This window comes from Suillus discolor (assembly GCF_016758755.1).
Source record: "Suillus discolor strain FC423 chromosome Unknown F5147scaffold_31, whole genome shotgun sequence".
In the NCBI taxonomy this organism is placed as follows: Eukaryota; Fungi; Basidiomycota; class Agaricomycetes; order Boletales; family Suillaceae; genus Suillus; species Suillus discolor.
This window is the reverse complement of record NW_024541278.1, coordinates 120179-134186: the sequence shown is the minus strand read 5'-3', so window position 1 is coordinate 134186 and position 14008 is coordinate 120179. Positions and strand designations below refer to the sequence as shown.

The following is a 14008-nucleotide window of genomic DNA, read 5'->3' as shown; positions in this document are numbered from 1 at the left end:
GAATGTTACTATGCACATGCCATGCTCACTCATGCTCCGTACAATATGCGCGACGGAATGCTGGAACAGATGAGTCCAAGGCAGTGCATATCTATACAGAGTCTAAGTTTATGTAAATAAGCCGAAGCCCGTCGACGATCTTTATTCATAACCAGCTACTAATTGGCCCGCTCTAAAATTTGGGGGTGAACACTATCACTATTCAGGGCTCTAGGGTTGAGGCGGACTGTTTCATCTGACTGGTGAGGACCACTAGGAATAGCATACACGACGGCAATCAGGTTTTGTGCTGGGTCCATGAAAACAGCCATGTTGGTCGAGGTGGGAACTGGACACAACATTCCTAGAGACCAATTGTGCTTGAGTTGTCGTCGTGAGGGCCTTGATAGTATCGGGATGATCACGGCCGAGTCTTCATCAGCTTTCCACGAACGGAGATCCTCATCGGCAACAAATGTGTAGTGATGTTCCGGCCCGGCTTTGAGCCCCGGGCCAGCCGAAGCCGGGCCTAATTGAGCCGGGCCTAGCCCAGGCCTAGGATATGGCCTGACCACGGCTTAGGCCTAGGCTTGGATTTTGCGAAGCCTAAGCCGCCGGCCCAAGCCGCGGCTTAGACTATATACTTGTTGCGCCAGACAGCTTTCCCACAGGTGAGCGCAAAGTTCCTGGAATTCGTGCTTCGGCATCTCATTAGCAACTTCTTCCTTCATCATACCATACAATACTATGTCAGAGAAATCATAGTGAGTCGCCATATGTTGTCATGCCATTTATGTTTCAAAGCTCGCTGATACTTTCTCCGGTGTTGAAACGTTGATAAGCAATCATCGCGTGCGCCGTGTGTTGCTTTCACTGTCAAGTTCGATCCACTCTCTATACTCTGCACCACCACGTCAAGCCCCAATCATGGCATGTCAGAAGCCTCGTTTAGGCTGGGTCAAGCACCACTCACACCACGACAAGTTCTCCCAACAAACCTTGTCCATGCCGCGTCAGATTATGAGCCAACTTCTTTACCAGCTGTGCCGCAGAGCGCAAGGCCCTTCTGAACACCACAAACAAGCTACGCAACGCTGCCGGCAACATCTATTACAACGATAAATGCACTGGGGCGGTCTGGGAAGCGTGTAGCGCATTCAATCTCGCGTTGAAGGTCATCGTGGTACGTCAATACAATACAACTAACTCTCATTCTCGTTCTTCTCCTTGTCCTCCCTTCTCCTGATCCCGTCCGTATTCGTCTGAGCCACATCAGCAGTTGCTGACGTGTGCTGGGCGTTTGCGCATGGTGTTGGTGGTGTTGGGAACGGCATGGTGGAGCTCGGACATTGATTCAGCATGTGGGCCACGGCTTGCATGGGCCTAAGCCCCGGCTTTGGGCCGGCTTGGGCTCACGGCTCAGGCTTGAAATCTGGTGAGCCTAAGCCCCCCCAAGCCGAGCCTAAGCCGGGGCTTTGAGCCCAAGCCGGGCCGGAACATCACTACAAATGTGTGCGCAGAGGACAATTCCTTCGATAAAGAAACTCGTTCGAAAGAATGGAAGTTGAAATTGAACCATGCGTGGGCTTTGGTCCTCGAAAGTTGTAGGCGCTTGGAAATAGAAGTGTGATCAACCACGTTGGGGACAGGAAGTAATTGTCAGCGACTGAGAGTTGATGATGTACTGAAACTTGGAGGAAGACATGTACGTCTGGTGAAGGATTGCGAGACCGTCAGTATGAAAGCCCATTGGAACAACAACAACAATATCATAACCCACGGATGTACCACGTAGAATATCTTGGCAAGAGTCCCTTGATTTGTAGCTCCGCCTGTGTGAGGGTATCGCCGCCAAAGTATCTTTGACCTGTTAGCAGGTAAAGCGAATAGCACCAACAGCGCACATCGTATGTAGGTCCAGGGTGAGTGAGACGTGCCAGCCAGGAGACGCTTCGATGTGAGTGTGCGATGGAGGATGACAGCCAAATTCGAAAACCAACCACAAAGTCCAAAGCATACACAAACCCATTGGATGGAAGACAGTTGTTCTGTTCAAGATATCCTGATCACTCACAGAATTGTGTTACCGGGTGGATGCAGACCAACTTGGAAGCGAAGGAGACGCGCCAGCTGGGAAATGGACAAGGTTATATTGACGAGGACACTCCAGCACAAATCTAACATGTGCGGTAGCAAAAGAACTCATGCCGATGGGTTCTGAAGAAACCGGGATTCACTCACACTATGTGCCATACGACGGACGTCCGAGTTCAACAACAATATTTAGTAGACTTGAGAGATGGGTAGGTGGGCCTGGGACGGTCCGAGCAGTCAGCCTCGCTCAAAGGGAACATTCATTACCTGACACGCACACTCGGGTGAACCTTGTTGTTCAGAGATCTTGAGGCGAGTGTCTGAGTGGTTGTGGATAAACACCGTTACCGATATTATGTAATTGTAGGCTGCCAGACACTTGGCACATACGCTTATTTCACCTTCAAGTGTTACTAGTATAACGAAATGAAGCCCTTGCAAACAGGATTCCTGTCTCTTGTTGAAGAACTCCTGTCTTACATTCTGAGCTTCCTTACTCACCGAGATATTCTTCGGTGTACATCTGTGGGTCACCATCATTCATGTTATCGTTGTTCTAGAATCTAGATAGACTGCTGTTCTGACGATCCTCTTGCAGGTATGTAGAACCCTTCGCCAGATGTACTTGTCCTCCTCCGAACTTCAGTACATCGTTGAAATAAGTGGACAACGGTTGCTTGTTATCTCCAACACGGATCATGGCATACCTATTTCTAAGCGTCTGCAGCTTTTGAGAGACCAAGCTCACACATGGTTCAAGGTTGACACCCACCCTTTAAAAATGGTCCCCGTAGTAACAGTGCCACCGCTATCTCAAGACAACATTGTTGCTGGCGGGCATTTCTGCTCGTGGAACGCATCAGGAGATACAGCCATGATCTTTCCAGTACTTCCAAAGCCCTCACAACAGTCAATCCGGCGAAACTGGCTCCCAGGAACGTTGTGTTCGGTTCCACACTCATACAACCTTGATGTATTTATGGACCCAGCACAAAACCTAATCGCTGTCGCCTATGTCGTTGATCACAAGACAGTCTATATTAACCTTGGAGCCCTGGATGGTGATGGTGTTCACCCTCAGGCTGCTGGAGAGAAACTGTTTCTGTCGGACGACTTGGAAAGCCACTCTGTGACGACACTTGCAAAGCTCAAAGGTTTTGGGAGGCATATCGCATTGTCGCGTCGCACGACCAACGAAAATCGGATTCCGGTGGACAAGGTGTGGCAGCTGCAGATTTGGGACTGGAAATACTCGACAACATCCAGTGTGAGCTTTGGTTTTAAAATAGTTGAAAGACTTGACGGTTGATTCTAATTTAGAGCATCCTCAGCGGTGTAGTACTCAACCGATCCCCCGCCCCAGTTGATTTTTGTTTCCTCGGTAACAATCGATTGCTGGTTATAACCGATAACTTGAATCTCTATTCAATTGAGAATATTTCTCAGACGCCGGAATTGCTGGCGTGTTTCCTGATGCCCATCCCATTGAAGTTACGGTGCCTTCCTCTGATAGATGATATTGGGTATGGATCACAGTCGCATATGCAAGCCCAAACGACGATGTGCACCTCAGACCCTACACATCGACTCATATGCCTTTTGGGGTCTTCTGCTCGAAATAGTGTTCAAGTCTTCATCATATCCACAAGGATTTTCTTCGACCTCAACGAAATGGCAGCAGCAATGCCAATACCATGGGAACATTGGGCCCCTTCAAATACTCGTATCTTTCAGTACCCATTTCATTTCAAAATTCACATCAACGGAAACCGAGTCTTGCAGACACTCCCTGTCAGCGCGTCCGACTCGCAGTTTATATTACAACTATTGGACTTTAGCCCGCTAGCTGTGACAAACAGGCGGGGTCTAGGACGAGTGGTGAAAGAGCCGTCCACGGCATACATCAATGCTGATGCATTTGGCAGATATGGAGAGAGCTTGACAACCTCCCTGCCTTACGTCCAAGTCGTATTTTCGAACAGAAAGATCGTTGCTGATTCACTGTTGAGAGACATGTGGATCGACAAGGATAGGATTTATATGTTCTCCAGATCAGGCTTTATTGACACATTTGAGGTCATTGACGTCCAGTCCGACTTACAGAGCGGTGTGATATCAACCAGTTGATGATTAGCTAGGTACTTACGGAGATCATTGGTCGAGGATACCATCTTCATTCGGCCAAGGCCTAAAAACCTGACTATGGGAGATTATGTTTCAAGCATGTGTTGCCATAGAGTATACCTCTCGAGGCCAATCCCGCATACGTCCAGACTGCCACTTATAATTAATGTTTCCCTGTCGATGCCAAATTTCACCATCTGGTCGTGGAACACTTCCTTGGTCCGATTTTTCACTATTGATCAAGCGAATACAGATGGTCGTCCTGCAATAGCAGAATGCTCTGCTCACAATATTCATCAGAACTCGGTGAATCACCAAACATACTAACTGTCGAGATCTCCGCTAATTTGACTAGTAGCATATATTGGGCAGGACGTTCTTCCAACAGAGATTGCCAGTCCAAATGCCCCGGACCGCGACTTCGCAGGAGTATGCTTGCAGGTCTCGCAGTTCACCATGCACACTTCGTACACTCTCCAGGTATCAATGTCAGACGGCAATGAATGAGATCGGAGATATCTAGAATTTATTTTCCCTTGAAAGAACTGGGTGAATTGCGTTTGTCAGATATCATGCCCTTCCGCACACCGTGTAGGAGGCTTTCAAGTGATCCGACCTGCAGACAGCGTAACACCAGTGATAGTAGCATTACATTACTGATGTGTCGGGCCTTGCTTGGGCCCGGTAGAAAAATAATCAAGCCAAGCTGCCAAGGCCATGATGCCGCTGAAATCGCATCCTCAAAACGACCTCTCAGCTCGTGCCAAAACATTGGTAACTGTATCAATGGAAATGATGTTCGGGCGGGAGAGATAGATAGCATTGCAAGACTATTCAATTAACATTGTTGCATCATCGGTAAGGAAATTAAGAGCTGTCGATACAGGATGCGTACGCCGTAGACTCCAGAAGATCTGAGCCGGATCATGGTCGTCCTGTTAACGAGGAGAACCCAGAAGACTTGACGGGCGTGATCGTCGTTCCTGCAGGAAGTGCAAGAGAGTCGCCTATTCCATCTTCGATGAGTTGATAGTATCGGGATGATCACGGCCGAGTCTTCATCAGCTTTCCACGAACAGAGATGTTCATCGGCAACAAATGGTGCGCAGAGGGCAGTTCCTCCGATAAAGAAACATGTTCGAAAGAATGGAACTTGAACTTGAACCACACGTGCCAGGCTTTGTTCCTCGAAAGTTGTAGGCGCTTGGAAATAGAAGTGTGATCAACCACGTTGGGGACAGGAACTGTCACGGTTGGCCACTGAGTTTGATGATGTACTGAAGCTCGGAGGAAGACATGTAGGCTACGTCTGGCGAAGAACTGCAAGATCGTCGGTATGAAAGCCCATTAGAACAACAATAAAAATATCATAACCCACGGATATACCACATAGAATACATTGGCAAGAGTCCCTTGATTTGTACCTCCGCCTGCGTGAGGGTATCGCCGCCAAAGTATCTCTGACCTGTTTATAGCTGGAAGCTAACGACCTCACTGGGTGCGATCAATCGCCGTGTCATTAAGTACGCGATGATGCTATGTAGAGCTTGAAACCTGAGCTAAAGGATGCCATTCGATTCATCTGTATCAGCTGTGGAGATAATGATAGAGTTCATTCAGGACCTACGATCATCATCATTACTAGTTAACTATAGTTTGGATTAAGCCAGCACAGGTTAGCACATCGCACCTTTAGTTATTTTTACTCACGAAGAATTCAAGTCATTACGTATGCACTCATTGAATATTGAATCTTTGCCGCGCGGCCGTTCTTAGTGCCACGCAATTTACAGTCAGCATCAGGTTAGCATTTCTAAGCGGCTGCGCTGAAATTCTGACCTAGAAGCCCTTGCAGAACTTTCAATGACACTGGGCGCCAAGCGCTCTTTACATCTGTCGAGCACCTCATCGATATGCCGTTCTTCTTGTCGTAGATGAGTCTTGAATCACGTCTTTCTGTCAAAGGCCAGTTTTCTACCTCCGTCAAAGCGTAACGGTTCAGAGACATTTGAACCGTTTAATTGTTTTTACCCACAGATCAGGTACGAATTCACAGCCTCCGTCACGATAGCCATCAGAAAGCATCGCTACCGTAAACTTCCGTGATCATCTTTGCGCAACCCCAACTGATCATTGATGCGGCATCAGATGCATGATGTATTATGCTTTGTAAGGGGCTATAACAGGTTATATAGCACGTACGTTCGTACGCACTTTCTAAACCTTCGGCATAAGCGACGGGGTTTGATAATTTTGGCTGTGCACGCATTGTTTCCGTGCCTTGGCAAACAGGGAAAACCTTATCGATTCGTCCAATGAGAGGGATGGATAAGCTAAGCTCCTGACCGTACTAAGTACGGGCGTCTAAAGCTATGGCACGCATAAGCGTAATATAAAGGTACTAGTGTCCCTGTGAAGTAATGCCAAGTAACATCCCCCCGCTCGTGTTCCTCTGCTCACCGTAAGTCTCGAAAGTCGTGCGGATTCCTCATCCTCATTTGACGATTTCAACAGGATCAGCCAAGATGCGACTCTGGCCCGGGCAGCTCCCAGTCACGCAAAACGAAGCCGTGACCATCACTTGCTACGATGACCTGGGTAATCCAAAAACGCACGGTCTAGAGCAGCGATATGTCAGCCCTACTACTGGGATATGTCGAAAGCTCGTCGTGCAAGCCGTCTCTCCCTTCGGTAAATCAGAAGTCCCCATCAGCAACCACACCAATCAAGCAAGCAAAATCGCCATATGGCTACTAGCCAATTCCCCCATACGAGGGTGGATCATTTTTAAATGGATAGGCGTATGGTTGTTGTTTACGTTGAAGCTCCTCTGGTCAGTCATCTGGCTGCTCGCACAGCTTTTCGCCCCCATCGACTTGGCGGATGACACCGGGGAGGACACGGACCTGTATAACACTGGATACTACAAACCATATGTCCGCGGGTTCCAGGGTCAGCTATGGGCAGCTCGTTCGCCTATGGAACACTCTTCCCGCATTATCGAGGAGGGTGAGATGGATATCCCTACACATACCCTTTATCCTCGAGTTCTTATTATCCGCGACCCGATCTGTAATGAGTGGGTCTCATGTGCAGATCGCGATACCATCATCCGTACAAAATTCATCGCCATCTCTTACCGCGCCGTTGATGCCTTCACTCGAGGCCCAAATCAGGAGATAGAAAAAGCTCAGTTCATAGAGGAAGTTCGTGCAGTGGTGCTCGAACAGAAATACGATGCGTATTGGCTCGACTTGGAGTGTGTAGGAGAGACGCCGTCAGAGAAGAACCGGGATTTGTACTGCATGGCGGACGTCTACCGTGGAGCAGCTATAACGCTGATCATGCTCGGCAAATCTGCGTCTGGGGAGAAGGAGTGTTGGAAAGGTTGGGGCGAACGGGTATGGACAATGCCCGAAGCCCTCCTGAGCTCTCGCCTTTGTTACAAGTTCCGAGATCAGGAAACAGTCACACCATTGTCGTTGTTTGAGCTGGCCAACCTGGCCTATACAAACTACGACATCGAACAAGCTATCGTCAACGCGTACAGCGGGAAGGATCCACTTGAGAGGTTGGAGCGCTTGACGCTGTTGAAATCAGCTATATGGCGGCGCGGTACGGCAGCTCTAGCACCAGGTGTTGCTCCTCCCCCGCCAAAGCTGGATATGATAGGCGACTCCGAGAAGTCTGTCACCGTCCTGAGTGGGGCGTACAAGGCTGAGCGTGTGTACGCGCTGATGGGCTTTTTTGAGCACCGGATTCAGCCAAATCGCTCAGAGGATGATTTGCGCGCTCTTGTGAGGCTTTCGATGGCCAACGACAATGACCGTATCGCTGAGCGCATGGTATCCATGCTACCCTCGACCATCACCAAGACAGCGTGTTGGTACTCAGACGATGATATCTACCGTGCCAACCTTTGGGATATCTTACCGGAGATCCAGGTCGCTGGTGTTACGGACAATGGAGCTCTTGTAATTGATGGGTGTCGGTCGGCAGCCATCAGATGGAAAGATTTCCCGGAGGTTGCGTTTGTGACCACAGATTCATTGAGGAGGACCATCATCGGCTTCATTCCGTATCTCTCATGGCCAACTCTTATCATCGGGCTAGCTGTTCTTATGATCAACCGGGTGGGAGGCATCGCGCTCACCGTCATCGGATTGGTGCTCCTCATTGTTTCCCCTCGGCTATTCGTTTTCAGTCAATCAGGGCGTATCGTCAGCGCACAACCATGGCTCATCGGAGTGAAAGGAGTCGTGAGTATCAAAGAGGTAGAGAGCCACTTGTACGGTGGCGCCGCCAGAGGACACTTCCCAAGAATGTACTTCACGCCGAGCGGATCACAGTTCTCGATTCCAGAACGAGGCTTAGACCGGGGAGGTTCGTTCAGACAATACGACTATGCCAAACTAGCGGATAGTGGGCCCGATGCGGGACACATCTATACGCTCATCGACACGTGCTCGTCGACGATGTACTATTTCCGTGCGCAGCGACCGCCGACTGTGTGTATATATGCCGGACGGGAGGGAGGACTTGGGCGGTTTGTGCTGTGTTCGGAGAAATGTGATATCAATGAGCTGCATAAGGAGAGCGTGTTGAGGATGCCGACGGAGATCAGTGAAAAAATGGAGTTGTGTGGATGGGTCGCGCTTGGATGAGGTTGTTTTGGAACCTTTCACTGTCCTTTATTTCGGACTTCACTGACGTTAGAGATTGTTTTGCCAAAACTTCCCACTTTCCTTTATTAATTTATTATGTACTCTACCGACACCATTTAGTGTTATAGCAACATAGTATTGAGGATTCACCGCAGAATGTTATCACTTGAGGTGACTCTTCAGCTTGTTAGAACCGCTTCAACTCAGACTATTCTCGCGGGTCCGAGCGTTCTCCCCCTATGAACTGTTCCAGACTCAAACGCGCGCAAGTACCGGGTGCCGGCTCAATTGGAAATTTACGCCTTGCAACTTTTGGATAACCCACTCACTCATCGGGACGAAACGTTGATCACCACCTTGTCAAGAGAATGGACCACAAAATAAAGCCTAAATCAGCACTCTCGTACGTTGCGGAAGAACTTTGGGTTTACGTTTTAGGTTTCCTTTCTTGCAGAGACATTCTTCGTTGCACATCCGTAGGTTGTTGCCGTTGTCCTAGACGGAATCCTATGCTGAGTCACTAGTTCTCGCAGGTATGTAAGGCCCTTCACCAGATATACATGTCCTCTTCAGAGCTCCAGTACATCGTCGAACTCAGCGGCCAATGCTTGCTCCCCGGCATCTCCAGCACGGACGACCGTACCCCTATTTCCAAGCGCTTACAACGCTTGAGGGATGAAGCCCACGCATGGCTCAAGTTTGATGCCTATTCTTTCCAAACAGTTACGCCACCAATCCCATTTGGCATGATTCTCCAATACTGCACCGGTGAACATATGTACGTGTGGAATCGCCATAACAACTTGATCACCATCATCCCCATACCATCCAAACTCTCACAACGAACAATCGAACACCGCTGGTCACCCGGAACGTTATGTCCATTTCCTAGTGCAGCGAGGTGGAATGGATTGATGGACCCGGCACAAAATCTGTTGGCCGTCAGGTATACTGTTGGCAAGATAACCTACATTTACCTAGCAACTCTGGATAACGGTTGCGTCCACCCTCACGCTGCTGGACCAGCACTAGTTCTGGAGTTGCCCGGACACTACTATGAGAGAGAAGCGAAGTTCAAGTGTTATGAGAGGCATATAGCTTTATGGCGCAAATTTTGCACCGATAAAGTTGGGACTTCATTGCCTTTGAAAACGTGGCAGCTGCAAATTTGGGACTGGCAGCACTCGACAACGTCGAGCGTGAGTCTTCACGCTTGAGACAGGAATTGACGAAGAATGGACAGTTGATTTTGAATTTAGAGCGTCCTCGATGGCAGCATGCAAACTCTTGGGTCATCTCCCATTGACATTCCCACTAGTTTTTTTTCCCTCGGAAACGACAGGTTGCTCGTCGTCGCCGATCATTTGAAGCTGTATTCGATTAAGGATGTGCCCGAGACGCCACGATTACTGGCATGTTTCCTGTTGTTTTCCCCGTTGATGGAGATATAATACTTCCCTCCGGATGCGCATGGCTCACAGCTGCAGACACAAGCCCAGTCAATGTACACCTCAGACCCTAAACATAGGCTGCTATGCCTTACCTCGTCGTTTGATCAACCAATAACCTGCCTCATCTCCACGAAGATTTTCTTTGACATCGACGAAGCGATTGCAGTAACGCCAATACCATGGAATGATTGGGGCCCTGGACATGTTCGGATTCTGGAGGAGAAAGCACAACTTGAACACAACCTGGAAATTAAAGACGACGGGCCAATGGTTCATGTCAGTGGGAATCGAGTTTTGTTGGCGGACCACATGATGTCAAAGTCAGATGAATACTATAAGTTGCGTATAATGGACTTTAGCCCGCTGGCCGTTACGAATAGGCGGGGTCTAGGACGAGTAGTGAAAGAGCGATCTACTGTGACGGTAGTCCAAGGTGGTTGCAGTTCCAAGTGCCAGGACCACTCCTCGACGATCGAAACATCTCTGCCTTACGTTGAGGTAGCATCGGATAGGAAGATTAGTTATGGGAGGTTGCGGGATATATGGATGGATGATGATAGGATTTATTTGCTGCTGCAGTGCAGGAAGGCCACATTGGGTGGCCCATATGCTAGTGAACCGAAGCTTGAGGTTATTGACATTTATTAGTAGAGTACCGGTATACTATTTGTATAGGGCTATGTAGTGTACGGTCAATTTGGAACTGTCCAAGATTCACAGGGTAAATTTACAATGCGCCCAGAGGCCTTCAAATTCACCACTGTGAATTACCGTAAATTAACATGTCTGTAAATTGACGCTATTTTACAGGTGAATCAGGTCAAATGTACTGTGAATTACGGTGAATTAGGTGAGTTATTCAACTTTCCACTCGTCCCAAGCAGAAGGGTCAGGGACAGACGGAGACAAGGTTTTTGCGGCCTTCTTTGTTGGTGCGGAACCCAGCTGTAAAGGTTGTTTTCCGACTGAATCAAGCAGTTCACGTAGGTAGGGTGTACGCAAATCAATACCGCTGGACGCTGCAAGCACGAACGAATCTTTTTCCGCTGTCCTAAACTCTGAAAGAGCAGCTGGACCGTCCAACCAATCTGCGCCGTCATCAAATTCCTCTGAGTCCGAGTCCGAGTCCACTGTCCTTGCTTCAGGTGGAGGAGGCAAATCTTCAGCAGAACGCTTGCCAAGGATAGTGGATTCCATATCACGCCACTTGACGAGAGGTTTGTATGGTGTTTTTAGTTTCTGTGTAGTCAGTATGAAACTGAGAACTTAACACGCAAAAAAATGTTACTCACATTAGAATCAAAACGATGCCAATGATTGTCGGATTTTAATATGATCTTGAAGAGTACCAATTTCCTGCCTACTTCGGCGCGGAGAGTTGAGCAAATTAATCGTTGACATGGTGCGTTCATCGACCTTTGTTATGCTGACCCATGCGCACTTCGAGTTCATGGTTCACTGCGCCGATGGGACCATAATCATCCAAAGCGAAAAAATCGAAGCCATACTGTGGGATCGAAGGGTCTACATAAGGAATGGTTTCGGGGAGATTTCAGATTCACCACGGAGACGCCCGATTGGCAAACTCCAAATTCACCCAAATTTACACCCCCAAAATGCCCTTCTGAGATTCACATGCTGATTAACGCTAATTTATAGAACCACTTTGACTCGGACCCGCGAGAGCTGCATGATGATCATCTCAGGCTAAGTCGGACCTGACAAACGTATGATTCGCCCAGGATAAGGCAAGTACTTGCTCAGTACTAATATACATATACTAATACTCAAGCCAAGTTAGGGGCAAGTTGGCCCAATTGAAAATTCACCCCTTGCAACTTTTCGATAACCTCCCACTCACTCATCGAGACGAAACGTTGACCGCCTTGTCATTAAAATGGACTACGAAATAAAACCTAAATCAGCACTCTCGTACCTCGCGGAAGAACTTTGGGTTTACGTTCTAGGTTTCCTTTCTTGCAGAGATATTCTTCGTTGCACATCTGTGGGTTGTTGCCGTTGTCCTAGACGGAATCCTATGCTGAGCCACTAGTTCTTGCAGGTATGTAAGGCCCTTCACCAGATATACATGTCCTCTTCAGAGCTCCAGTACATCGTCGAACTCAGCGGCCAATGCTTGCTCCCCGGCATCTCCAGCACGGACGACCGTACCCCTATTTCCACTGGCAAGCGCTTACAACGCTTGAGGGATAAAGCCCATGCATGGCTCAAGTTTGATGCCTATACTTTCCAAACAGTTATCCCATCAACCTCGCTTGATGACAGGCAACAATACGTCACCGGTGGTGAACATTTCTACTTGTGGAACTACTATGACAACTTGGTCGCCATCAGCCCAATACCATCCAAACTCTCACAACGAACAATCGAACGCCACTGGTCACCCAGATTATGTCCATTTCCTGGGGCGGAGAGGCGGATTGCATTGATGGACCCGGCACAAAATTTATTCGCCATCGCGTATACTTTTCACGAGAGGACCTACATTTACCTAGCAACTCTGGATGATGGTTGCGTCCACCCTCACGCTGCCGGACCAGCGCTAGTTCTGGAGACTCCCGTATATGAGTGGGAAACGAAGTTTCAGTGTTATGGGAGGCATATCGCTTTATCGCGTGAATTTTACCGCGGAGTTGAGGTTTCTGACCATGTGTGGCAGCTGCAAATTTGGGACTGGCAGCACTCGACAACATTAAGCGTGAGTCTTCATGCTTGAATCAGAAATTGACGAAGAATCGACAGTTGATTTTGAATTTAGACTGTCCTCAGCAGCAGCATACAAACTACATTTCGCACCCCCGCTAGTTTTTGTTTTCTTGGAAACGACAGGTTGCTCGTTGTCGCCGATAATTTGAAGCTGTATTCGATCAAGGATATGTCCGAGACGCCACGATTGCTGGCATGTTTCCTGTTGCCTTTCCCGTTGGTGGACACAGAACACTACCTTCCGACTATGCATGGCTCACAGCTGCGGATGCAAGCTCGGTCGATGTACACCTCAGACCCTGAACATAGACTGCTATGCCTCACCTCATTTATTGATAAACGAACGATCTGCCTCATCTCCACGAAGATTTTCTTTGACATCGACGAAGCGACGGCAATAACGCCGATACCATGGAATCATTGGGGCCCTGGACATGTTCGTGTTGTTGAGCAGAGTGTGACTCGGACACATGTGCCAATTACTCATGTCAGTGGGAATCGAGTTTTGTTGGCGGACAAGATGAGACATGACTACTATAAGTTGCGTATGATGGACTTTAGCCCGCTGGCCGTGACGAATAGGCGGGGTCTAGGACGAGTAGTGAAAGAGCGATCTACTGTAACGGTGGCGGCCCAACGCGGTCCTAATTTCAAGTGGGACGATGAATCAAGCCACTACTCGACGGTTGGAACGGCTCTGCCTTACGTTGAGGTAGTATCGGATAGGAAGATTAGTGGGCTGTTGTAGGATGCTTGGATGGATGGTGATAGGATTTATTTGCTGCTACTGGCAAATGCCCCATATATAGGAGGAACGTTGAAACATAAGCTTGAGGTTATTGGCATTTATTAGAATACCGGTAGGGCTATGTCGAGCGTGCATGGGCATTGCCATTGCTATTGATATCGGTGACAACCATTAGCAGAAAGTGATAAGCAACCGGTGATTGATGGAAAGACTGAGCACGA

The 14008-nt window shown here is 48.5% G+C and overlaps 5 protein-coding genes across 5 annotated transcripts; 4 read left to right on the top strand and 1 right to left on the bottom strand.

Moving 5' to 3' along the window:
- Window positions 1-80: 80 nt before the first annotated feature.
- On the bottom strand, window positions 81-1313 carry F5147DRAFT_837351 (uncharacterized protein; the record flags this gene model as incomplete). The annotated part of the gene is made up of 2 exons (XM_041444058.1): window positions 81-523; window positions 1187-1313. The coding sequence occupies 2 exons, from the start codon at window positions 1311-1313 to the stop codon at window positions 159-161; spliced, it is 492 nt and encodes a 163-aa protein (XP_041292232.1). The 3' UTR covers window positions 81-158.
- Window positions 1314-2511: 1198 nt separating this feature from the next.
- On the top strand, window positions 2512-4200 carry F5147DRAFT_697184 (uncharacterized protein; the record flags this gene model as incomplete). The annotated part of the gene is made up of 3 exons (XM_041437499.1): window positions 2512-2598; window positions 2672-3340; window positions 3394-4200. Exons 2-3 carry the CDS (start codon window positions 2948-2950, stop codon window positions 4198-4200), a joined length of 1200 nt encoding a protein of 399 aa, XP_041292231.1. The 5' UTR covers window positions 2512-2598; window positions 2672-2947.
- Window positions 4201-6435: 2235 nt separating this feature from the next.
- On the top strand, window positions 6436-9110 carry F5147DRAFT_204921 (uncharacterized protein). Its single transcript, XM_041428572.1, has 2 exons — window positions 6436-6658; window positions 6712-9110. The coding sequence occupies exon 2, from the start codon at window positions 6723-6725 to the stop codon at window positions 8859-8861; it is 2139 nt and encodes a 712-aa protein (XP_041292230.1). The 5' UTR covers window positions 6436-6658; window positions 6712-6722; the 3' UTR covers window positions 8862-9110.
- A 1-nt stretch (window position 9111) lies between these two features.
- On the top strand, window positions 9112-10353 carry F5147DRAFT_204935 (uncharacterized protein). The gene is made up of 3 exons (XM_041428573.1): window positions 9112-9337; window positions 9395-10060; window positions 10121-10353. The coding sequence occupies exons 1-3, from the start codon at window positions 9230-9232 to the stop codon at window positions 10310-10312; spliced, it is 966 nt and encodes a 321-aa protein (XP_041292229.1). The 5' UTR covers window positions 9112-9229; the 3' UTR covers window positions 10313-10353.
- A 1611-nt stretch (window positions 10354-11964) lies between these two features.
- On the top strand, window positions 11965-13283 carry F5147DRAFT_697168 (uncharacterized protein). The gene is made up of 3 exons (XM_041437497.1): window positions 11965-12060; window positions 12114-12317; window positions 12375-13283. Exons 2-3 carry the CDS (start codon window positions 12210-12212, stop codon window positions 13047-13049), a joined length of 783 nt encoding a protein of 260 aa, XP_041292228.1. The 5' UTR covers window positions 11965-12060; window positions 12114-12209; the 3' UTR covers window positions 13050-13283.
- Window positions 13284-14008: the final 725 nt, after the last annotated feature.

Bases quoted from the DNA above. Each gene is read 5' to 3' on its own strand.
- F5147DRAFT_204921 (XM_041428572.1), top strand. From the start codon at position 6,723: ATGCGACTCTGGCCCGGGCAGCTCCCAGTCACGCAAAACGAAGCCGTG.
- F5147DRAFT_204935 (XM_041428573.1), top strand. From the start codon at position 9,230: ATGGACCACAAAATAAAGCCTAAATCAGCACTCTCGTACGTTGCGGAA. The intron at 9,338-9,394 runs GTAGGTTGTTGC...TAGTTCTCGCAG, and splicing joins ACATTCTTCGTTGCACATCC to GTATGTAAGGCCCTTCACCA. The intron at 10,061-10,120 runs GTGAGTCTTCAC...TTTTGAATTTAG, and splicing joins AGCACTCGACAACGTCGAGC to AGCGTCCTCGATGGCAGCAT.
- F5147DRAFT_697168 (XM_041437497.1), top strand. From the start codon at position 12,210: ATGGACTACGAAATAAAACCTAAATCAGCACTCTCGTACCTCGCGGAA. The intron at 12,318-12,374 runs GTGGGTTGTTGC...TAGTTCTTGCAG, and splicing joins ATATTCTTCGTTGCACATCT to GTATGTAAGGCCCTTCACCA.